This window comes from Zalophus californianus, chromosome 7 (genome assembly GCF_009762305.2).
Source record: "Zalophus californianus isolate mZalCal1 chromosome 7, mZalCal1.pri.v2, whole genome shotgun sequence".
Classification (NCBI taxonomy): Eukaryota; Metazoa; Chordata; class Mammalia; order Carnivora; family Otariidae; genus Zalophus; species Zalophus californianus.
The window spans coordinates 34,923,240-34,949,889 of record NC_045601.1 but is presented as its reverse complement, the minus strand read 5'-3'; the positions used below and the strand labels follow the sequence as shown (position 1 = coordinate 34,949,889).

At 37.5% G+C, this 26,650-nt stretch overlaps 1 protein-coding gene across 8 annotated transcripts in view; it reads left to right on the top strand.

Annotated features, from left to right (window-relative positions):
• The window catches only part of LAMA2 (laminin subunit alpha 2), a 615,089-nt gene that overhangs the window by 137,676 nt on the left and 450,763 nt on the right, over positions 1 to 26,650 (top strand). For all 8 annotated transcript variants that reach the window (XM_027602582.2, XM_027602583.2, XM_027602581.2 and 5 more), the window contains exons 2-3: positions 4,729 to 4,899; positions 15,360 to 15,472. In XM_027602582.2, the coding sequence (XP_027458383.1) occupies positions 4,729 to 4,899; positions 15,360 to 15,472 (284 nt within the window). The remainder of the gene's footprint in view (positions 1 to 4,728; positions 4,900 to 15,359; positions 15,473 to 26,650) is intronic.

Genomic DNA, 26,650 nt, shown 5'->3' with positions numbered 1-26,650 from the left:
GCAAGTTATTTCTTCTATTAAATATGTAAACTGATAAGCTGAGGACCAGGTTTTGGCTCTTCTTCATGCCCTGATAAGAATAAGTCTTCTAGGTTAAAGGGCTGAGTTCAAATCTTCGTTTTCAGTCTTACTAATGCATAATTTTGTGCGAATTGTTCATCTTCTCTGGGCTACACGTTCTTCATTTGTAAAATGAGACTGATAAAATCTATACAGTGGGGTGACCAAATGATTAAGTCCTATCAATGAATATGAAATAGCTTCTGAATCAGTGTTATTTCTCTACATGTGATTCTTTTACAGCCATGTCATTTTGCTCACATTTTATTCATTTAATTCTGTGGGGGAATTGGATCCAATTCTATATTTTCAGACCCTACAATATACAGTAAAATAGTTTTCACCAGTCGTCTTTCCTTTCTGGCCCCCTCCCATGATTACTCAGACCTGAGAAAGTGCAGATCGAGCCAACTCAAATCAGGTCCTACACAGGGCTGCACCAGAGCAGGGCATGGGGAGTCTTACCCATACCTGTGAAACAGACTCAAGGTCAGGGTCAAAGTCAGAACTAGTCAAAGCTGAGGGAGGAGACAAAGATCACAGAACAAAACTGACAGTGTCCTGGGGCAGTTTTAGAGATGGATGGCCACTGCCTGAGATGGCTTTTGTATAAGTAAACTGGTTTTGTTTGGAGGAATTAGAAGGGGTTTAACTACCTAAACTTACTCTGCAGGCCAGCAAGATGAGAGGTAGAGTTTTGTCCTAAAAACACGATGCCTGGCATATGTCTTCCTTCTGATTACCTATTTTGTTCTACACTATACACTAAAATTATGAAGACCTGGAAAAAAATCCCACTAAAACAAATTACTAACAGTGACAAATAGGCAGCAGTTTGTTTTGATGTATATGTGACCCATTATGTATAGTCTGTGTAATCTGTATGTGTCTAGATCTGTAGCCATATCTGTATCTGTATATCTATATACCTGGATCTGTATCGTGTCTAAACAGTCACGTCATCTCACAGGTTAAGACAATGACAAAGTCAACAACTCCATTAGTCACTCAAAATTCACATAAGCTTTCAGAAACAAGTCCATACTCATATGCTGTTCCCTCTGCCTGCTGTGTTTGCTCTTACCTTCTTCCTTTTCTCTACCAGATAAACTACTATTTTTCCTTTGAGATTCATCTCATACACTTCTCACAAGAAAGCCTATCTTAATAGTGTTTTCATTCCCAAATCTTTTATGGTATCTGGCATACTGTGCTCAATACATATTTGATGAAATAATAATTGTACAGTTAAATGCAAAATGGCAATGAATGATAGAAGAGAAAGACAAACTTTATTTAATCATATATCATTTACCAATCTAGGTAAAGAGATAATGCTTTGGGAAAGATCAAATTATTTTAAAATTCATAATGTGGTGAACCTCACAAAATTGAGGTAGTTTCCAATAAGTCTGCATATATAAGTAAAACTAAAAAAAATAAATAAATAACATTTGTACTTATAGTACTTTACCGTTTAGAAAACACTCTACATTTCCTCATGAAATATATAACAGTAGCTTTATGAATGGCTAATATTTTTCTGACAGTGACCATCTGATCATATTAGCTCTACTCATGTCACATTGGCAGAAAGTCTCATTGAGCAGGTCAGGGCATACAGATGAGGGAAACGAGGGGGTTGGGGAAATAAACTTATCGGGAAGAATGAATAAGATAGTGATTGCGATTGAGTAAAAAACTAAGTTCTGTCTCTAAAGGCAAGGGAAACAAAAGTAAAAATGAACTATTGAGACTTCATCAAGATAAAAAGCTTCTTCACAGCAAAGGAAACAGTCAACAAAACTAAAAGGCAACCTATGGAATGAGAGAAGATATTTGCAAATGACATAACAGATAAAGGGCTGATATCCAAGATCTATAAAAAACCTCTCAAACTCAACACCCAAAAAACAAATAATCCAGTCAAGAAATGGGCAGAAGATATGAACAGACACTTCTCCAAAAAAGACATACAAATGACTAACAGACACATGAAAAAATGTTCCACATCACTTGCCATCAGGGAAGTGCAAACCACATTGAACTATCACCTTATACCAATTAGAATGGCCAAATTTAATAAGACAGGGAATGACAAATCTTGGTGAGGATGTGGAAAGGGGAACCCTCTTACACTGTTGGTGGGAATGCAAGCTGGTACAGCCACTCTGGAAAACAGTATGGAGGTTCCTCAAGACATTAATAATAGAGCTACCCTATGACCCAGCAATTGCACTACTGGGTATTTACCCCAAGATACAGATGTAGTGAAAAGAAGACACACGTGCACCCCAATGTTCATAGCAGCAATGTCCACAATAGCCAAACTGTGGAAGGATCCAAGATGTCTTTCAACAGATGAATGGATAAAGAAGATGTGGTTCATATATACAATGGAATATTACTCAGCCATCAGAAAGGATGAATACCTACCATTTGCACTGACATGTATGGAACTGGAGGGGATTATGCTAAGTGAAATAAGTCAAGCAGAGAAAGACAATTATCATCTGGTTTCACTAATATGTGGGATATAAGAAATAAGGCAGAGGACCATAGGGGAAGGGAGAGAAAACTGGATGGGAAGAAATCAGAGAGGGAGACAAACCATGAGAGACTCTGGACTCCAGGAAACAAATTGAGGGTTGCAGAAGGGAGAGGGGTGGGGGAATGGGGTAACTGGGTGATGGGCATTAAGGAGGGCACATGATCTGATGAGCACTGGGTGTTATATGCAATGATGAATAAATGAACTCTACATCTGAAACTAATGATGTACTATATGTTGGCTAATTGAACTTAATAAAAAAAAATTCCTCAAAAAAAAGTAAGTTCTGAACATCTCGCAAACAAGGAAAAATTGGAAACCCCAAGTAACTATTAGCTGGAGAAAAGCACAAGGCAGGAGGGCTGGGAGGGTGGGGGCATGGCTAGATTGGAGCAGCAGAACCAGAGGGATTTTAGAGACTGGTAAAAGTGTGGCGAGGGAGGGAAGAGAGAGATTGTTTGGAGTCAGCTTTTTGGGAGACGCTGAGAGTGACTGAGACAATAATTGTGGTCTTGTCTGGTCTTATGAATTCGCTTACCTCTTTGAAATTGTTGAGCGTGATTACAAAAGAGATCAAAATTATTTAAAAATCTTTTTTATTTGCTGTACTGCTATTTCTTTCAATGCAGTTCTAAGATCAACCAGGACCACAAGTTAGCAATAGATTTATGTAGTTTCATATGATATAGTAGAGAACATGCAGTATAGTGATTAAGAGGATAGACTCTGGAGCGAGATTTCTTGGGCTCAAATCACAGTTCTGCTATTTGCTAGCTGCAATCATAGGCAAGTTACTGAACGTCTTAATAAAATAAGGGTAATAATAGCATGTAGCTCCTAAGGGTATCATTTGTAGCAAATTAGTCCAAGAAGATAGGGTGCAGGAACAGTGCCTGACAGAAGAGTTCCTGGCACATTATAAACATTCAATAACGCTGATGAGGGGGAGGAGGATGAAGATGCAGATAATGCAAAGAACATTTATGTGGCCAGTATTTATAATCCGTTCATTTTACAAATATATTAGGTACTTACTCTGTACCTAGCGTGTGCTAAGGTTTGAAGATAGGGAAGAAAACACTGATGAACTCAAAACTCTAGGGATCTCAGTAAAACACTGGGACATAAGATTTAGTTAACAGAGAACGTTCTATCAGAGGTTGAGCTAATGTAGACCTACTTGGCATGTGTGTAGAGCAGAGACCACCTAAATGGTTAGCATGTTCCTTATACAAATTGAGTCAAATTATCTGTAATCTCAAATGTACTTTCTCCAAAACAAGTTTTTTAGTTAGCGTGGCTTCTGATAAATGGCTTTACTATATTGTCATTGAAAATAGATCCATAAAATACAAATACTAGACATGTATACATGAAGCAAAATTGACATTAAGTTGTAGAAAGTCAAGACCTGAGTTCATTTGGAATGAAGGGCCTTCTCAACTCTACACTAAGATGGGTCTCTGTGATTTTATCTGAGCAAGCTTAAACTTCTATTGTATCTAAGAAATAATTGCTGGTAGGATCACGGACTACTATACTTATTGTTTCTGATAATATATTGCTATATAATATGGCCTTATAGCACAGAAGGCAGTAAAGAATTGTTTTCCAAAATCTTTTTATCATTTGTTATTTTCTCCAGTTTGGATATAAAGGAATTACAACCACTTAATTCTAAATAATAATTGGAGCATAAAAATAACCACAAAAAACATAAATGCAAACTTGTGCAAAAACTTTACATATGATTATAGTTTACTGCTAGATATAAAATAGCTGAAATGGAAGACGGAAGATGGATCTTTTGCCAATAACACGAAGAGAAGATTTTTTTTAAAGTGTGTGTTAGAGATGGGAATTTCTTCCTAATTATTAGAGGTTAAAAATTAAGAAGATAGGTTTAGATTTTATATTTAAGACCCAAAAAGAAATGTTCATTTGAGAACACATGTTATTTATATGGAGTACTTAAGTCAAATATTCAATTATCACTGATTATTTAATTTTCAATTAATTTAATGCTCTGAAAAATATCCTAATTTCATCTTAAAATGCAGCAAAATCATACCATGTTGTTTCTGGCCCACAAATCTTCATTTGTCCTTCTTTTTCAGGTTTATTCCCTGCTGTCCTGAATCTTGCTTCTAATGCTCTCATCACCACAAATGCAACATGTGGAGAAAAAGGACCTGAAATGTATTGCAAATTGGTAGAGCATGTCCCTGGGCAGCCCGTGAGGAACCCCCAATGTCGAATCTGCAATCAAAACAGCAGCAATCCATACCGTACGTATTTTTTTTTTTTTTAGATTTTATTTATTTATTCATGAGAGAAGGAGAGAGAGAGGGAGAGAGAGAGAGAGAGAGAGAAGCAGAGGGAGAAGCAGGCTCCCAAGGAGCAGGGAGCCTGATGCGGGACTCGATCCCAGAACCCCGGGATCATGACCCAAGCCGAAGGCAGACGCTTAACCATCTGAGCCACCCAGGTGCCCCATACCGTATGTATTTTAATATGTATTTGCCTGACACTGGCTAGGATCTGTAATTGAGAGATTTTGAGGTGAAGTTGTATTAAAGTCAAAGGGTTTGTGGTCTCCCAAATTCCTAGAACTTGGAACTTAGGAAAGGGAGCTTCTTTATACCCCTTCTCTACCATCTGACAAACATCATTGGAGTTCTTTATATGTACTAGGTACATTACTTGAGGAAGGCTTTCTAGCTGAAGATCTGTGTCGGTCATTAGGTTTACTACCTCCAGAATAGTATCTGAGGATGTGGTTATTAATGTAGGCTTTTGTCATTCATTGGTCAATTATGTGCCAGGTACTCTGGTGAAGGTTCAACTTCAACAGGAATAAGGTGTGGTCCCTCACTTCAACTAATGAAGAAATGGGCAAAAAGTCCAAAGTAAAGAATCAGTAAGAGGGGCCTGAAGGAGAGAGAGGAGGGTCACAAATTCAGTCCTGGTGCAAAGGCAGGCTTGCCAAAAGAAGGGCTATCTAAGCTGAGATCCAAGGACAAGTATTAGCTGAGCAGGTAAAAGAGAGAGTGGGAAGAGAAGAAGAAATGCCAAGAAGAGAGTTCAGAATAAGACAGAAAAACTTACTTGCTCAGGGAACTACAAGTAGTTAGGAATGGCTAGAACTAAAAGCATCAAAAGGCAGAACATAGAGATAAATCTTGTGCAGAGCCTGGAACCAGATTATGGAGGTTCTTAAATACCACAAGAGGAGTGTTTTAAGGACAAGTGTCATACAAAACCCCCTTGCTGGCTTCTATGAACTACACTGACATCTCAGGTTCATTTATGTATTTATTCGGCAAGCGTTTGAACACCTGTTATTAGCAATGCATTGTATTGAAGCATAATGGTAAATCATAAGTAGCCCTTAACTTAAGAGACTTAAAGGGGAAATAGGAGCAGAAAAGTAAATAGAGTGTTAAGGGAACATGAGAGAGGTTATTTAACTATTCCTGGGGGAAAGTGACCCATGTGCTGCAAAAATAAGAGTAAGATGAAAAGTATTGTAAAAGAAAAAGCATATGCAAGTCTTGGAGGTATGGAACAGCATGATACATTCAGTTAATTATGAGTAATTTGGTTTAACAGGTAAAGAATTTTTATGGAGAAGGGGAGGGTGGTGTGCAAGAATTCTAGAGATGGAGGTTGATTTAGAGATACACATTGGGAAATTATCAAATATATATTGGGGAGGTTAATAATGTAAATACTTAATGTCAGTGAGGTGAGTTATAATAGGGATAAAACTTCACAATTATATTATTTTAAAATTTGCTTAGTTTCTTTCTCTTTTTAAGTTGCAAAGCTTATAAAATAAAGGAAGTTTTCTCTCACAGTCTACATTTTTTTGTCTCGAAAGTTGGAAGGCATTGTGCATTCTTTATTGGAACTGGTTAAAAGGAAGAATGCATAGTCGCCTCTCTATTGTATAATTTAGGGATGCTGAAAACATTATTTTCTTTGGAGAATTGGGACTTTTGTGACTAAAATTGGTGGTCTTGTGTATCACAGAATGTTAAAAAAAATAGCTAAGAAGAAGATGGCGACCATCAGAAACCTTCCTTGCCTTTTAACGGCTCTGGTTATTTCTCTGATGTAGATTATTATGGTATGGGCATAGGAGTGGGGAGTGATGGAACACATCTTACCTGTTTGCTTATTTTTGTATAGAACAATAAAGGCAAAGGACCTAGGTCAAAGCCCTATGGAAATATCAAAAGCTGAGGGAGGTAGGTTAAGTGGAATCTAGAAAGGCAATAAAGAGAAACAGAATCCAAGGAAGGAAATCAGAAGATTCAGGTACCATGCATGTGAGAAAGGAAAGAATTTTCAGGAAGAACCAGTGATCCACAATGTTAACTGCTTCCAAGAAATTGAGTAAGCAAAGTGTAAAATAGATTTTCCTTGATTTTGACAGTATGGGATCCATCGGTAACCTTGTTAAAGCAGTCAGTGGATTGATGGTGGCAAAAGTTACACCACAGAGTTGATAAATGAGTGGTAGAGAGGAAAGAAAGGAGTGTAGGAATATTCCTTCAAATATCTTTGGAATGTGAAAGGGAATGGAGGACTTCGACAGAGGAACATGTGGTGTATTGAAGGTTTTCAGAGTCAGGAGGCATTTGAGCAAATTTCAGTGAAAGGAGAGGCCAGGAAAGTTGAGGATAAAGTTGAAGATAAAGGTGGGGGTGGTAGTTCTCTAGAGGTAAAAATGGATGAGTCACTAAACAGAGGTGGAAAACCTTGAATTAGGAGACACGTATCTGATCAAATCAGAATGAGGGAGGATGAGTAGAGGCAGATAGAAGGAAGTATTTGGGAGGGAATTATTTAATGTTCTTTATTTTCTCATTAAGATATGTGTCTGGGTCTTCTGTTAAGGAAAGAAGTAAAATTTTGATTAACTGCTTTTGCAGAATAGGAGAATTACTGAGCCATAATGAGAATAAAGTAAGAATTCCATATGGGATAAAATGGAAGAATCAAATGTTTGTACTGAGCCTCATGGAATTTTACAGAGAAAAAGTGGAATGGAAGGATAAGGTGGCAAGAAAATGGAAGTAAAGACCAGAAGATAAATGAATTGATGGACTATGAGCTTTAGGTTCATTAGGGAGGAAAATGAAGCCTGATGGGGAGAAACTGCCATTGGTTTAGACTGGTAGCCTTGATGATTTCATGAGGAATGTGAGAAAGCCCGGAGGCATGGAAATGGTTGGGATGGAGTGGGGAGTGATGGGCAGGTGGTTGGGAGTGTGTGAATGTGTGTTTAGGTTGGGCTGGGCAGAGAGGGAGAGTTAAAGTGTGTACAATTGTGTGTGTGTGTATACATGTATATATGTGTGTGTGTGTGTGTGTGTATAAATATAAATACACATATTTATAGTTCCTGCCTATAAATACAATGTTAAGATAGATAAGGTTTGAATAAAGAAAGCAATTAAACAAATATTTGAAACTATAAACTCAGGGCTTATATACCTAGTGGTACATATTATAAGTGATACAGAATTTCTGAGAAGGAAAACATTAGTGGGAACTGAAGTATCAAGAGAAGTTTCCAAGAAGGTGGTCAGACTTAGTTGGGCATTAAAAAGCCTAATTGCCTGATATTAGAGGGAAAGGTATTCCCAGGAAAGGAGAAAAGCAAGAAACTATACAGTCACAGAGACAGAATAGAAGGAAGATGCAAAGATTGGGGTAGAAAATAATTGAATGGAGACTCTTGGTTGGAAAAAATGGATGAGATGCATTTGCCAAATTGAGTCCAAGGGAGATCCTGTCACTTCCCCCTTCGGTCTCTTGTGTCTCAGTGGAAGCATCCATATTTAGGCAAATTTAGCTTTATATTGGGACAAAAGTGAACAGAATGTTTTAGTAACTAAGCACTAGGCAAAGGAGATATTTTTTGTATTTCCTCATTTTTATTTACCTGAAGTGTTCCTTAAACTTATCATAGTCTGGATTAACTTTGTGTGATTAATTTTAAGCTACCAACTTCATTACATTTCAAAGTCCTGTTTTAGAACTAGAAATTTAGAAAGAACAATACCTTATAAGGATAAACATCTAGCAATAAACTACATGAATATATTTTAGGAAAAGTTGGAGCAACAGATGATAAAGTTTTACAAACCCATTGAACAGTTAGAATAAATCTGGCAGGTAGGTACTCAATTACCATACAAAGAAAAGGGAACTTGAACTCCCTGTTAATAGATTGTGCTTCCCAATTAAAAACTAGCAGTTTGAAAGATTTACCCCGTCAATGATTCCCTCACCAATTTTCTGATGCAGTTAGCCCTTGGATTGACTTGTGTAGCTATCCCTGTTGAGGATGTTATAAGTTTCTATCTCATTCTAAATAAGGGAAGTATGCCAACAATCAGTATTTGCAAATTAATTATGATTAAACTTTCATAATGGGGATTTGGTTAATTGTTGATTCATCTCCCAATCCTCATTTTCGTGACTAATTCTCTTATCAATTTGACCTGAGGTGGCAGATATCAAAATTTCCAATTAGATAGCTTCTCTCAGAATTACCTAAGAGCCACAAATCTGATTTGTAAATGTAGTTTTGTGTGTGTTTTTTGGTCACATATTAAACCCACAGTCTGTAAAGAAGGTTCTGGAGGATATTTGGGGAATGTTTGCTGTGATATTTATTTTTCTTCAGAAGCAATGCCAGAAATATTTCACTTTTGGTTCTGACTCCTAATGTGCCAATTTCAGCACCCACTGATACCACAAGGGCATTTATTTGATATTTGGTTTTGCTTATGGTATTTGCTATCATTATAAAGACCTGACACCTTTCCTAGCTTCAGCAGAACAAGTGCTAATTATTAAATACATTCAGCAGTTTTACTTTTCAGTAATGAGGTAGGATGCCTCATCTCAGTGGACTGCAAATGTGATAAGACTTGATACAAAACAAAATCCATCCAGTTGTTTAGCTGAACTAAGTAATTTATCATTAAAAATAGAATATTTTTCTCCTGTCCTGTGTTCTCATATTCCCATAAGTAACTGGAGAACATAAGCCTCTATGTTTCTAATTAAACAAGTCATAGCAGGCTACTGTAATAAAACTAATATAGTCAAAGAATATTCAGTTTGAATAAAAATTTTTCTTTTGAAGATGATTTCACTTTATTATGAAATTCCTATTGCATTGAAAACTTCCTTTTGCTTGGTTTTGTTCTATCCAAATTTTTTATTAAATGCAATTCAGCTCTAATTAAGATTCAGAACAGTGTACATTTTGAACAGATGTATAATTTATTTTATGTATATGCATAATGGTTAGAATATTAATAGCCATAATGTTCCTCTGGTAACCATGTTAGTTTAGAGTTCTCATCCAAGGTATGTTTATTGGTCCATGGAAAAATGAGAAGATGAGAAATTCTAAATTTTTAATGACAACAAAATGAACACATTTTAAAGAACTGTTCTTCATTTTAAAATTATGGTTCTTCAAAACTTGTGTTGGTTTCAGTTGTTCATTATTTGATGAAATAATAGTGATGGTACATTAAATGACAGTAAAGTAGACTGGAGGTTACTGTGACTTGCATCAATGAAGAGCCAGAACTCCTATCAGTTCCACAAATCTCTCTCACATACATTTTTTTTATTTACTTTTTTTCTGAAAAATAAGCTGGGAATCCCTGCTGTGGAGTGGAGTTTTGTTATCCCTATTTCAAGAATTGCACACACAATTTAAGTGAGTTGCCATGGTTAAATACCAAATAGTGGAGCCAGGTGGAATATCTAGCTCCTCATACTCCAGCTCTTCATATTCCAGATCTCATGCTTTTTTCTTTTTTTTTTTTTTTTTTTTTTTAATTTTTTATTGTTATGTTAATCACCATATATTACATCATTTGTTTTTGGTGCAGTGTTCCATGATTCATTGTTTGTTCATAACACCCAGTGCTCCATGCAGAACGTGCCCTCCTCAATACCCATCACCAGGCTAACCCATCCCCCTACCCCCCTCCCCTCTAGAACCCTCAGTTTGTTTTTCAGAGTCCATCATCTCTCATGGTTCGTCTCCCCCTCTGACATACTCCCCTTTTCTTCCTCTCCTGTTATCTTCTTCTTTTTCTTTTTTCTTAAAATATGTTGCATTATTTGTTTCAGAAGTACAGATCTGTGATTCAACAGTCTTGCACAATTCACAGCGCTCACCGTAGCACATACCCTCCCCAATATCTATCATCCAGCCACCCCATCCCTCCCACCCCCAACCACTCCAGTAACACTCAGTTTCTTTCCTGAGATTAAGAATTCCTCATATCAGTGAGGTCATGTGATACATGTCTTTCTCTGATTGACTTATTTCACTCAGCATAACACCCTCCAGTTCCATCCACGTCGTTGCAAATGGCAAGATCTCATTCCTTTTGATGGCTGCATAATATTCCATTGTGTATATATACCACATCTTCTTTATCCATTCATCTGTCGATGGGCATCTTGGCTCTTTCCACAGTTTGGCTATGGTGGACATTGCTGCTATAAACATTGGGGTACATGTACCCCTTCGGGTCCCTACATTTGTATCTTTGTGGTAAATACCCAGTAGTGCAATTGCTGGATCGAACGGTAGCTCTAATTTCAACTGTTTGAGGAACCTCCATACTGTTTTCCAGAGGGGTTGCACCAGCTTGCATTCCCACCAACAGTGTAGGAGGGTTCCCCTTTCTCCACATCCCCGCCAACATCTGTCGTTCCCTGACTTGTTAATTTTAGCCATTCTGACGGGTGTGAGGTGGTATCTCATTGAGGTTTTGATTTGGATTTCCCTGATGCCAAGCGATGTTGAGCACTTTTTCATGTGCCTGTTGGCCATTTGGATGTCTTCTTTGGAGAAATGTCTGTTCATGTCTTCTGCCCATTTCTTGATTGGATTATTTGTTCTTTGAGTGTTGAGTTTGATAAGTTCTTTATAGATTTTGGATACTAGCCCTTTATCTGATACGTCATTTGCAAATATTTTCTCCCATTCTGTCGGTTGTCTTTTGGTTTTGTGGACTGTTTCTTTTGCTGTGCAGAAGCTTTTTATCTTGATGAAATCCCAATAGTTCATTTTTGCCCTGGCTTCCCGTGCCTTTGGCGATGTTTCTAGGAAGAAGTTGCTGCGGCTAAGGTCGAAAAGGTTGCTACCTGTGTTCTCCTTTAGGATTTGGATGGACTCCTGTCTCACGTTTAAGTCTTTCAACCATTTGGAGTCTATTTTTGTGTGTGGTGTAAGGAAATGGTCCAGTTTCATTCTTCTGCATGTGGCTGTCCAATTTTCCCAACACCATTTGTTGAAGAGACTGTCTTTTTGCCATTGGACATTCTTTCCTGCTTTGTCAAAAATAAGTTGACCATAGAGTTGAGGGTCCATTTCTGGGCTCTCAATTCTGTTCCATTGATCTATGTGTCTGTTTTTGTGCCAGTACCATACTGTCTTGATGATGACAGCTTTGTAATAGAGCTGGAAGTCCGGAATTGTGATGCCACCAGCTTTGCTTTTCTTTTTCAGTATTCCTCTGGCTATTCTGGGTCTCTTCTGGTTCCATACAAATTTTAGGATTATTTGTTCCATTTCTTTGAAAAAAGTGGATGGTATTTTGATGGGGATTGCATTGAATGTGTAGATTGCTCTAGGTAGCATTGACATCTTCACAATGTTGATTCTCCCAATCCATGAGCATGGAACGTTTTTCCATTTCTTTGTGTCTTCTTCAATTTCTTTCCTGAGTATTTTATAGTTTTCTGAGTACAGATCCTTTGCCTCTTTGGTTAGATTTATTCCTAGGTATCTAATGGTTTTGGGTGCAATTGTAAATGGGATAGACACCTTGATTTGTCTCTCTTCTGTCTTGTTGTTGGTGTATAGGAATGCCACTGATTTCTGTGCATTGATTTTATATCCTGCTACTTTACTGAATTCCTCTATGAGTTCTAGCAGTTTTGGGGTGGAGTCTTTTGGGTTTTCCACATACAGTATCATATCATCTGCAAAGAGTGAGAGTTTGACTTCCTCTTTGCCGATTTGGATGCCTTTGATTTCTTTTTGTTGTCTGATTGCTGTGGCTAGGACTTCTAATACTATGTTGAATAGCAGTGGTGAGAGTGGACATCCCTGCCGCGTTCCTGACCTTAGGGGAAAAGCTCTCAGCCTTTCCCCATTGAGAATGATATTCGCTGTAGGTTTTTCGTAGATGGCTTTTATGATATTGAGGTATGTACCCTCTATCCCTATACTCTGAAGAGTTTTGATCAAGAAAGGATGTTGTACTTTGTCAAATGCTTTTTCTGCATCTATTGAGAGGATCATATGATTCTTGTTCTTTCTTTTGTTAATGTATTGTATCACGTTGATTGATTTGCGGATGTTGAACCAGCCTTGCAGCCCAGGAATAAATCCCACTTGGTCGTGGTGAATAATCCTTTTAATGTACTGTTGGATCCTATTGGCTAGTATTTTGGTGAGAATTTTTGCATCCATGTTCATCAAGGATATTGGTCTGTAATTCTCTTTTTTGATGGGGTCTTTGTCTGGTTTTGGGATCAAGGTAATGCTGGCCTCATAAAATGAGTTTGGAAGTTTCCCTTCCATTTCTATTTTTTGGAACAGTTTCAGGAGAATAGGTATTAATTCTTCTTGAAATGTCTGATAGAATTCCCCTGGGAAGCCATCTGGCCCTGGGCTTTTGTTTCTTGGGAGATTTTTGATGACTGTTTCAATTTCCGTAGTGGTTATAGGTCTGTTCAGGTTTTCTATTTCTTCCTGGTTCAATTTTGGTAGTTGATACATCTCTAGGAATGCACCCATTTCTTCCAGGTTATCTAATTTGCTGGCATAGAGTTGCTCATAATATGTTCTTATAATTGTTTGTATTTCTTTGGTGTTGCTTGTGATCTCTCCTCTTTCATTCATGATTTTGTTGATTTGGGTCATTTCTCTTTTCTTTTTGATCAGTCTGGCCAGGGGTCTCATGCTTTTTTCATCACCATTATCATTAGAGTACATGTCTACATTACTACATCGTGTAGGCAAATGGAGAGTCCATGACTGCTCCTTGTAGTGATATGGTTTGTTCGTTATTTGAAGTATTCCTTCCATTTACAAAAAAGATCCTGTTCTACTCTAAAAGGTTACTCTTAGACCATTTATTTAAACATCTCCCCAGAAAAGTAGTGTTAAAAAGTTCTCAAGACTGACACCCCAAGTCATATGCAATCCATAATGTACAGAAGAGTAGCAGGGAAGCTAGCCTCTGGTTTGTTTACATTTCAACGGTTAAATATGTTGACTTTCAAGTGAGAATTTAGGAAGTTAAGTACCTTAGTGCAGCCCTTGGAATAGAAATAGGAACATCTCCATCCACCTCCACTCCTGCCATCCTCACCTGTGAATGAGGTTGGGCCTGTTTAGAAGAGAAGAAAAAACAAACAAACAAACAAACAAAAAAGGAATTTGTGTTACTTGGAAAAGGAGAACAGATTTCAGACAAGAACCCATGACTAAGAACCAAACCAGAATGAGGGCTTTGGAACCTTAGGGGTAATGGCTGCTGCTGTGAGGGGCACAGTGCTAAGCTGGAGGAAATGCAAAGTGTGAGGAGCGCAAGAAGGAAAGGGATGGCAAGAAAAGACTGCTGGGGTAGGGTAGGGTGGGGTGATTGTCCACCCTCCTGTTGTCTATCTCCAGTCTTCCTTTTAATTCGCACACTGGGTTCTGTTCTCATCTACCTGGAGTAAAGGTGAGGGAAGATCCACGTTTTGTTGGTAGGACAGAGTTCCGTGGGCTATTCTCTCCCTGCTTACTATTACTGTCCAGACTCCTCCATTGAGTTAGTGATGATGGAGATGGGCAAATGCTTGATGATGGGAGATTTGGAGTTATATATATAAATTTTAAAGATAAACTTCTTTATGAGAGTGCACACACAAACGTGAGCAGGGGGAGGGGCCAAAGGAGAGGGAGAGAGAGGATCTCAAGCAGGCTGCTGGCTGAACATGGAGCCCTATGTGGGGCTTGAACTCACAGCCCTGAGATCAGGACCTGAGCCAAAACCAAGAGTTGGACGCTCAACCGACTGAGCCACCCAGGCGTCCCATCTTTCATTATATTTTTTAAATAGTGGTTAGAAGTTGGCCAGTTAAGGCCTGACTGCAAAGTCTCAAAGGATGGATTTGACAGCATTTTATATTAAACCCAGATACATACTGGACTGCCCAAGTCTTGGTAATAATGAATGTGTCAGAAGGGTAAATCTTCAAGTACCTTTCAACCACAATTCAGGATTTCATGTTTTTGTTCACAAAGTGAATGGCATACTAGAGCTGCCTCAAACAGTAGAGTTTTTGCTTCTTTGAATGACTGACACATCCATTAGATCTCAATATTATTTCTTCACACTTAAGTTCTGTAGTAATCTTTAAAGTTGCCTGTTTGATTGGATGACCAGAGTGTTGAGCAGCTTTTTCTCTTACAGCCTAACTATTGAGGCATTTCATGCTACCTTATAGAGTGCTGTGAAAAAGTTGGCATTGTATTAATTCTGTTGAAGATATGAGTTGCTCTCTCTTTATATTAATGTTTGATATTCACATGATGATGCTTTCAACTTAGTTTTACTTTTTTCTTTAAAGAAACAGCTATAAATTCATTATATGATTTTTTTTATCCTTTCACATATTGCTGCTGATTCAACAGAGAGACACCCGATTACAAATGCTATTGATGGAAAGAACACTTGGTGGCAGAGTCCCAGTATTAAGAATGGAATTGAATACCATTATGTGACAATTACACTGGATTTACAGCAGGTATAGTGCCTCTTTTTTTTTAATCATTTTCCACTTTTAAAGTTGTATCTTGGATTTACTATTTGTTTAGTTAGCAGTTCTTGGGTGAGACAATACTTTTCTTATTGCCCTCTGTCATTTTCTTAATACAAGGAACAAAGGAGCCTCTTCCTTTAGGATACTGTTATTTAGAAATATTTGGCATTTATTTCTAAAGCACAACAAAAATGAGTTCCCATGAAGACTTTAGAACTGAATTAGGAGCTGATTCTGTTTTGACTAATGAGAGTTAATGATGAAAACATAGATCAACAAAATTTTACATAAAGAAAATATATAACCTTTAAAATAATACAGCACTCCTGCTCTGTTCATGGTGTGTGCACTGAAATGTTCTTGGATAACAGGGCTCTTGAGTAAATTGCCTCTCATTACTGAGAGTTGAACAAGCTGTGACAGTTGATTCTTAAATTAAACTTGGGCCACTAAACAAGGTAACAAGCCTTGTAGTTGTACAAAATTGATGTTGAAGTTATTAGAGTTTGTGTGGCAGAGGCCTGGGTGCCTTCTACACTTAATTTCTTTCTTCTTTCTGTTCACAATAATCAGGCCAGGATGAAGTTATTAATCAATAATTACCATCATCCCAAATTATTTAGGCTTGCAAATTGTATGGAATCTGGTAAAATGTTCCCATATTTTGCTGTTATTTCAAATACAAAAGTTAATTTAATTGACCGATGGCTGAAACTGGGGGCGTTTAACTTGGATGACTTCTGTAACTTTAGCCTGTTTCTCATTCCCTGGAATCAGTGTAGGAAAGGTTCTCAGCCACTCCTCCCATGCCCAGTGGAGTCGGAGCAGCAAGGCATTGTGGAGTTAGTGAAGGCAGAATGGCCGAGATAGTTAGTGCAGATACTATTTATACACTGCAGATGTCATGTTTCCACAGGTGGTCATAGTGGAGGGAAGCACCAGCCAATGGGGTTAGTCACATTCCCAGGGGACCAGATAGGCACCAGCCATTTCACATATGGTTGCTATTTGTCATCAACAGGAGTACAACCTCCCCTCCCCCCCAACCCACCCTGAGTTTGGGCCCATTTTTTTGCCAGGGTAGACAGACTCAGGAACTACAGTTGCTGGCTGGTGAGTCTCACAGGAGACCCTCTTCTCACCCATCTAGGACAACTCAGGACCTTAGCAAGGGGACAGCAAGGGCTCAGGGTTGTAGCTAAATTGCCAGCTGGCATGGATTCATGTCTGCCCATTCTAACAGCTGAATGTCAGCCTTGAGTTAGTGGCATTTCTCAGGAAGTCTCATAGTACTATCAGGGACTAGCAGAGCAAACTACAGCACTGATCAGTCGTGCATTAGGTCAGTGAAGACTTGTGCATGAATACTCTGAGGATCCTACTCTCAAAATGCACTTCATCATTCTTCTGATGAAGACAGCTTGGTCCTTTATCAGTCACCATGGTTCTCCCTCTTCATGTGGTTATTGAAAGTCAGCCTTCCCAATCAAAAGTAAGTCTGCTGTCTGTTCCCTTGTGTCATCTTCTGGGATAGGGAATTAATAAATGGTGATGGTCAATTTCTCTAGTTAACTCTCTACTTATTCTTTAAATGCACATGGGACAAGAGTCATCTATTAATATAATTTACTCAAATCACTTATATTACTCTTTGATCTCAACCACAGTAGTATATATTTATTAAATATAACAGCATTTTTTTCTTCTAATTTAAAACTGGATGGTCCAGTTAGAAGCTTTTGTTAAGTCATTTCTATCCAATACGTATCATTTTTTAAGCATTTTCTTTTTTCTTTTTTTAAAAGTTCTTATTTAAATTCAATTTAATTAACATAACCTGTAATATTAATTTCAGAGGTAGAATTTGGTGATTCATAAGTTGCATACAACACCCAGTGCTCATTACTTCAAGTACCCTCCTTAATGCCCATCGCCCAGTTACTCCAATCCCCCGCCATGTACCTCCCTTCTAGCAACCCTTAGTTTGTTTCCTATAATTAGGAGTCTCATGATTAGCCTCCTTCTCTGTTTTCATCTTATTTTCCTTCACTTCCTCTATGTTCATCTGTTTTATTTCCTACATTCCACATGAGTGAAATCATATGGTATTTGTCTTTCTCTGACTGACTTATTTCGTATAGCAAAATACCCTCTAGTTCCATCCATGTCGTGGCAAAAGGCAGGATTTCATTCTTTTTGATGGCTAATATTCCATTGTGTGTGTGTGTGTGTGTGTGTGTGTGTGTGTGTGTGTGTGTGTGTGTATACCATATCTTCTTTATCCATTCATCTGTTGATGGACATCTGGGCTCTTTCCATATTTTGGCTATTGTGGACATTGCTGCTATAAATATTGGGGTGCATGTGGCCCTTTGAATCATTATGCTTGTATCCTATGGATAAATACCTAGTAGGGCAATTGCTGGGTCATAGGGTAGCTCTGATTTTAACATTTTGAGGAACCTCCCTACTCTTTTCTAGAGTGGCTGTACCAGTTTGCATTCCCATCAACAGTGCAAGAGGGTTCCTGTTTCTCCACATCCTTGCCAACATCTGTCATTTCCTGGCTTGTTAATTGTAATCATTCTGACTGGTGTGAGGTGGTATCTCATTGAGGTTTTGATTTGGATTTCCCTGATGCCTAGCGATGGTGAGCACTTTTTCATGTGTCTGTTGGCCATTTGTATGTCTTCTTTGGAGAAATGTCTGTTAATGTTTTCTGCCCATTTCTTGACTGGATTTTTTTGTTTTTTTGCGTGTTGAGTTTGCTAAGTTCATTATAGATTTTGGATACTAGCCCTTATCTGATAAGACATTTGGAAATATCTTCTCCCATTCTCCATAGGTTGCCTTTCAGTTTTGTTGACTATTTCCTTTGCTGTGCAGCTTTTTATCTTGATGGAGTCCTAATAGTTCATTTTTGCTTTTGTTTCTCTTGCCTTTGGAGACGTGTCTAGCAAGAAGTTGTGCTGCTGAGGTCATGGAGGTTGCTGCCTGTGTTCTCTAGGATTTTGATAGATTCCTGTCTCACATTTAGGTCTTTCATCCTTTTTGAAACTATTTTTGTGTATGGTGTAAGGAAATGGTCCACTTTCATTCTTCTGCATGTGACTGTCCAATTTTCCCAACACCATTTGTTGAAGAAACTTTTTTCAATTGGATATTATGTCCTGCTTTGTTGAAGATGAGTTGAGCCTAGAGTTGAGGGTCCATTTCTGGGTTCTCTATTCTGTTCCATTGATCTGTGTGTCTCTTTTGGTGCCAGTACCATACTGTCTTGATGATTACAGCTTTGTAATACACCTTAAAGTCTGGAATGGTGATGCCTCTAGCTTTGGTTTTCTTTTTCAACGTCACTTTTGCTATATGGGGTCTATTCTGGTTCCATACAAATTTTGGGATTGTTTGTTCCAGCTCTGTGAAAAATGTTGATGGTATTTTGATAGGGATTGCATTGAATGTATAGATTGCTTTGGGTAGTATGTTCATCTTAACAATATTTGTTCTTCCAATCCATGAGCATGGAATGCTTTTCAATTTCTTTGTGTCTTCAATTTCTTTCATAATTCTATAGTTTTCAGAGTACAGATCCTTTACCTCCTTGGTTAGGTTTATTCCTAGGTATCTTATGGTTTTTGGTGCAATTGTAAATGGGATTGATTCCCTGATATCTTTTTCTGCTGTCTCATTGTTAGTGTATAGAAATGCAGCTGACTTCTGTGCATTGATTTTATATCCTGCAACTTTGCTGAATTCATGCAGCAGTTCTAGCAATTTATTAGTGGAAACTTTCAGGTTTTTTACATAGAGTATCATGTCATCTGCAGAGAGTGAAGTGTGACTTCTTCCTTGCTGGTTTGGATGCCTTTAATTTCTTTTTGTTGTCTGATTGCTGAGGCCAGGACTCTGGTACTATTTTAAACAACAGTGGTGAGAGTGGACATCCCTGTCATATTCATGACCTTAGGGGAAAAGCTCTCAGTTATTCCCTATTGAGGATGATATTTGCTGTGGATTTTTTGTGTATGGCTTTTATGATATTGAGGTATGTTCCCTCTATCCCTACATGGCAGAGAGTTTTTATCAAAAAAGGATGCTGTATTTTGTCAAATGCTTTTTCTGCATCTGTTGAGAGTATCATATGGTTCATGTCCTTTACACTAAAGCCATTTATATTTTCCTACGTTTGCTTTGCATTCCGCACTCATCCATTCTCAAATGATATCTATAGAGTTATGTGGATTTTTTCCTACTCATTCTTCTTCCTATTTAGTTTAATAACCTTAAGATCAGTGACTATTCCAAGACATCTTTTATAGTTCAGTCTTCCTAACTTGTAGGTTTCTATTTATAAGACAGGACTATATACCTCCAAAATCTGGAGTACACCTAGTAAAAGTGTTATATCTGCTCCTGTATCCCAGGATGGCACCCACCTATGTCCTTATTTACTTTAACCCCTGCCTACTTCCTGAAGATCAACTTGCTGTGTGCTCAAGAGAAAGGCAGCACAATTTGCAAAATGCAATAAGTCTTTATTTCTTCTTAACTCAAGATTTTAATTTAGTCAGGATTTTGATGATGTAAAACATTAAGTAGGTTTTGTGATGTTTTTATAATGGAATTCCTCAGGGAGAAAGGGGCTTTAAACCTCCTATTTGGTCTTAGGCTTTGAGGTAACAAACTGTGGAATGTGTTCCTAGATCTTATTTAGCTAAGGACAGAGCTGCAGGCAGGCATATTTCAGTGCATTGGCAATAGAGAAAATGTGGACATCCTTATTATTTATTTACTTCTCACAAAAAATCTTAAAAGGGCAGATGGAATTATCCTTATTTAATAGTTAAAGAACACTTAGGTTTAGAAAAGTCAAGTGACCTAGCCTTCTTTACAAAGCTTATTATGGGCAGGGCTGAGATTTCAACCTAGGGAGTCTGAATCCAGACCCTGAAATATACCAGTATTTCCTGAACTGGGATCTGAAGACTAGCTTAGGGAGCTCAAGAGAATTTTTTGTATATAATGTTAAGGGGCCCATACATTGTTTGGATTCTAGAAATACCACACTATGATCTCCTGGCTTCTATGAGAGAGTACAACCAACAACTGTTTTGTTGTAAACAGACTAGAGCTTTCATTTTCCAGTACATTTTAGTATGCATCTAAAATGGCATAACTTCTGTCTTTTCCACCTACAGCATGAAAGATTAATAGGTTATTGGGCATAAAATGAACTATCACTCTACCGGGAGTCAAGGACAGCAGTTTTATAATGAAGCAGTTTTATAATGAATAGGTAGATATCATTAAACGTTTGTTTGTCATTGATTCAGCAAGAGGTTTGGCCATTCGCTAGTTCTCCTTTTTATTTTGAGCTGTATGATTTCAGTCAGTGCCAGTTTTATTTGTTGTTGTTGATATATACTTGGATCCTTTGTGAAATTCTTTTATTTTATTTAATTTTTAATTTTTATTTATTTAAATTCAAGTTAGCATATAGTATAGTACTGGTTTCAGAGGAAAATTAAGTGATTCATCACTTACATATACCAGCCAGTACACATCCCAAAGTGTCCTCCTTAATGCCCATCACCCATTTAGTGCATCTCCCATCTTCATCCCCTCCAGCAACCCTCACTTTGTTCTCCATAGTTAAGTATCTTTATGGTTTGCCTCCCTCTCTGTTTTTATCTTATTCTGTTTTTCCTTCTCTTCCCCTATGTTCATCTGTTTTGTTTCTTAAATTCCACATATGGATGAAATCATATGATATTTATCTTTCTGTGAGTGATTTATTTCACTTAGCATAATTCACTCTAGTTCCAACCATGTTGTTGCAAATGTGAGGATTTCATTCTTTTTGATGGCTGAGTAATATTCCACTATATATACATAACACATCCTCTTTCTCCATTCATCAGTCTATGGACATGTGGGCCCTTTCCATAATTTGGCTATTGTTGACAGTGCTTCTGTAAACATCAGGGGGCATGTAACCCTTCAAATCAGCATTTTTTATCCTTTGGATATATACCCAGTAGTACAATTGCTGGGTTGTAGGGTAGCTCTATTTTTGACTTTTTGAGCAAACTCCATATTGTTTTCTAGAGTGGCTGTACCACTTTGCATTCCCACCAACAGTGCAAGAGGGTTCCCCTTTCTCCACATTCTTTTTTTTTTTTTAAATGTTTTATTTATTTATTCATGAGAGTCAGAGAGAGAGAGAGAGAGAGAGAGAGAGAGAGAGGCAGAGGCAGAGGGAGAGGGAGAAGCAGGCTCCCCGCAGAGCAGGGAGCCCGATGCGGGACTCCATCCCAGGACTCGGATCATGACCTGAGCCGAAGGCAGATGCTTAACCATCTGAGCCACTTGCCAACACCTGTTGTTTTCTGAGTTTTTAATTTTAGCCATCTGACCAGTGTGAGGTGGTATCTCATTGTGGTTTTAATTTGTATTTCCCTGATGATGAGGGATGATGAGCATTTTTTCATTTGTCTCTTAGCCATTTGTATGTCCTCTTTGGAGAAATGTCTGTTCATGTCTTCTGCCCATTTCTTTCCTGGATTATTTATTTTTGGGGGGTTGATTTTGATGAGTTCTTTACAGATTCTGGATACCAGCCCTTATCTGATACATCATTCACAAATATCTTCTCCCAATTCCATAGGTTGCCTTTTAGTTCTGTTGATTGTTTCCTCCACTGTGCAGAAGTTTTTATCTTGATGAAGTCCCAATAATTCATTTTTGCTTTTATTTCCCTTGCCTCCAGAGACGTATCTAGTGAGAAGTTGCTACAGCTGAGGTCACAGAGATTGCTGCCTGTGTTCTCCTCTAGGATTTTGATGGTTTCCTGTCTCACATTTAGGTGTTTCTTTCATTTCAGATTTATTTTTATGTATGGTGTCAGAAAGTGGTCCAGTTTCATTCTTCTGCATGTGGCTGTTCAATTTTCCTAAAACCATTTGTCAAAGAGACTGTCTTTTTTCAATTGGATATTCTTTCCTGCTTTTTTGAAGATTAGTTGACCCTATAGTTGTGGGTCCATTTTTGGGTTCTTTACTCTGTTCCACTGATCTGCATGTCTGTTTTTGTGCCAGTACCGTACTGTATTGATGACTGCAGCTTTTTAATACAGCTTGAAGTCTGGGATCTCTCACTTTGCTTTTCTTTTTCAAGATTGCCTTGGCTATTTGGGGTCTTTTGTGGTTCCATACAAATTTAAGGATTGTTTGTTCTAGTTCTGTGAAAAATGCTGGTGTTATTTTGATTGAGATTGCATTGAGTGTGTAGATTGCTTTGGGTAGTATAGCCATTTTAAAAATGTTTGTTCTTCCAATACATGAGTATGGAATGCTTTTCCATTTCTTTGTGTCCTCTTCAATTTCTTTTGTAAGTGTTCTATAGTTTTCAGAGCACAAATCTTTTACCTCTTTGGTTAGTTTTATTCCTCGGTATCTTACTGTTTTTGGTACATTTTGTACATTTTGTAAATGTGATCAATTCCTTCATTTCTGTTTCTGCTGCTTCATTATTGGTGTATAGAAATTCAACAGATTTTTGTATATTAATTTTATATCCTGTAACTTTACAGAATTCATATATCAGTTATAGTTTTGGTGTAGTCTCTCAGGTTTTCTACAAAGAGTATCATGTTGTCTGAAAGAATGAAAGTTTGGCTTCTTCCTTGCTGGTTTGGATGCCTTTTATTTCTTTTTGCTGTCTGATTGCTGAGGCTAGGACCTCCAGTACTGTGTTAAACAACAGTGGTGAAAGCAGACATACCTGTCATGTTCCTGACCTTAGGGGAAAAGCTCTCAGTTTTTCCCTATTGATGATCATATTTGTTGTAGGTCTTTTGTATATGGCCTTTATGATGTTGAGATAGGTTCCTTCTATCCCTACTTTCTTGAGGGTTTTTATTAAGAAAGGATGCTGTACTCTGTCAAATACGTTTTTGCATCTATTGAGAGGCTCATATAGTTCTTATCCTTTCTTTTATTAATGTGGTATATCACATTGAGTGATTTGCAGATATTGAACCCTGGAATAACCCACTTGATAATGGTGAATAATCCTTTTAATATACTGTTGAAATTGATTACCTAGTATCTTGAGAAATTTTGCATTGGTGTTCATCACAGATATTGGTCTGTAATTCTCCTTTTTAGTGGCGTTTTGAATCAAGGTAATGCTGGTCTCATAGAATCAGTTTGAGAGTTTTCCTTCCATTTCTGTATTTTGAAACAGTTTCAGGAGAATAGGTATTAATTCTTCTTTAAATGTTGGGAGAATTCCCCTAGGAAGCCATAAGGCACTGGACTCCTATTGGTTGGGGGATTTTTGATTACTGATTCAATTTCTTTGCTGGTTATGGGTCTGTTCAGATTTTCTATTTCATCCTGTTTTAGTTTTAGTAATTTATATTTTCTAGGAATTTATCCATTTCTTCTAGATTACCCAGTTTCTTGGAATATAATTATTCATAATATTCTCCTATAATTGTTTGTATTTCTGTGGTGTTGGTTGTGATCGCTCCTCTTTCATTCATGATTTTATTTATTTGGGCCCTTTCTCTTTTCTTTTTGATAAGTCTGGCAGGGATTTATCAATTTTGTTAATTCTTTCAAAGAACCAGCTCCTAGTTTTGTAGATCTGTTCTACTGGTTTTTTTATTTCAATATCATTTACTTATGCTCTAATCTTAATTATTTCACTTCTCATGCTGGTTTTAGGCTTTGTTTGCTGTGCTTTTTCCAGCTCCTTTAGGTATAAAGTTAGGTTGTGTATTTGAGATTTTTCTTGCTTCTTGAGGAAGGCCTGTATTGCTATATATGTCCCTCCTATCACCCCTTTTTTGCATCTCAAAGGTTTTGGACTATCCTGTTTGCATTTTCATTCGTTTCCATGTATTTTAAAAATTTCTTCTTTACTTTCCTGGTTGACCCATTCATTCTTTAGTAGGGTGTTCTTTAACCTCCATGTATTTGTGGACTTTCCAAATTTTTTCTTGTGGTTGACTTCAAGTTTCATAGCATTGTGGTCTGAAAATATGCATGGTATGATCTCAGTCTTTTCATACTGGTTGAGACCTGATTTGTGACCCAGTATGTGATCTATTCTGGAGAATGTTCCATGTGTACTCAAAAAAAACATGTATTTTGCTGCTTTAGGATGAAATGTCTGAATATATCTGATAAGTCCATCTGGTGTACTGTGTCATTCAAAGTCATTGTTTCCTTGTTGATCTTTTGCTTAGATGATTTTCCATTGCTGTGAATGGGGTGTTAAAGTCCCCTACTATTACTATAGTGTTATCAATGGGTTTCTTTAAGTTTGTTTTTCATTGATTTATGTATTTGGCAGCTCCCAAATTGGGGGCATAAATATTTACAATTGTTAGATCTTCTTGTTGGATAGACCCATTTATTATGATATAGTACCTTCTTCATCTCTTATTACAGTCTTTGGTTTAAAATCTAGTTTGTCTGATATAAGTATGGCTACCTCCAGCTTTCTTTTGATGTCCATTAGCATGATAGATAGTTCTCCACCCCCTCACTTTGAATAGGACGTGTCTTTGGGTCTAAAATGAGTCTCTTGTAAACAGCATATCAGTGCATCTTTTGTTTTTAATCCATTCTGATACCCTATGTCTTTTAATTGGAGCATTTAGTCCATTTACGTTCAGAATGATTATTGATAGATATTAATTTAGTGCCATTGTATTACCTGTAAAGTCGCTGTTCCTGTAGATTGTCTCTGTTCCTTTCTAGTCTTTGTTGTTTTGGGCCTCTCTTTCCTGCTCAAAGAGTCTGATCTAATATTTCTTGCAGAACTGGTTAAGCGTTCAAAAACTCTTTTAATTTTCCTTGGAAACTCTTTATCTCTCCTTCTATTCTGCCTGACAGCCTTACTAGTTGAAGTATTCTTGGCTGCATATTTTTCCCATTTAGTACATATGAATATATCATGCCACATCCTTTTGGCCTGCCATTTTTCTGTGGACAAGTCTGCTGCTAACCTTATGTTTCTACCCTTGTAGGTTAAGGACCTTTTGTCCCTATGTGCTTTAGAATTATCTCTTTATCTTTGTATTTTGCAAGTTTCACTATGATATGCCTTGGTGTTGGCCTGTTTTTGTTAATTTTTGAGGGGGGTTCTCTGTGCCTCTTGTACATGAGTGCCTGTTTCCTTCTTCAGATTAGGGACAGTGTCAGCTATAATTTGTGCAAATAGACCTTTTGCTTCTTTTTCCTGCTCTTCTTCTTCTGAAACTCCTATGATACAGATATTATTGTACTTTTAGGAATTGCTGAGTTCCCTAAGTCTATATTCATTATCTAATAGTTTCCTTTCCTTCTTCTTTTCAGCTTCATTATTTTCCATAATCTTATCTCTTATATCACCTATTTGTTACTCTGCTCCTTCTGTCCTCATTGTGATTACATCCAATTGATTTTGCATCTCACTTAATAGCATTTTTAATTTCAGGCTGACTAGTCTTTAGGTCTTTTATCTCTGCAGCCATGGTTTCTCTGGAGTTTTCTATTCTTCTTTCAAGCCCAGCTAGTATTATTATGACTATTATTCTAAATTCTTGTTCAGATATACTGCTTATATCTCTTTTGAGAAAATCCCTGGCTGTGATTTCTTTTCTGTCTTTCTTTTGGGGAGAATTCCTCCATCTTATCATTATGGCTAGGTTTCTGTCTTTTGTGTGCTATGAAACCTTGTTGTGTTTCCTGGTCCTAGAGAAATACTATATTAAAAAGGGGTCCTACACTGTCCAGGGCCTGACACTTCAGGAAGTGTTTCTGGTGTATGCTGTGTGCACTCTGCTGTTGTGCTTTGGCTGCTCTTTCCCACAGTCAGTCCTCTGCAGAATTCCTCCTTCCTGGCGGTGGGGAGTGTTTAGACCTTTAACTAGGTGTGCTTTGATTTGTTTGTTACAATAAACCGGGTTTAAAAAAAAAAAAAAAAAAAGCCTGATCTGAGAAAAGGAAAAAGAACAAAAGAAGTGAACAAACAGACAAGGAAAAAACTATAAGCCTGATTCCAAAGAAAAAGAAAGAAGGAAAAAATAAAATAGGTTATCTGCCCATCACGTGTGCCTCTGTCCCCTGCTGTAAAACCTGCTCAGTGCCACCTGGCAGATCTTTTGTC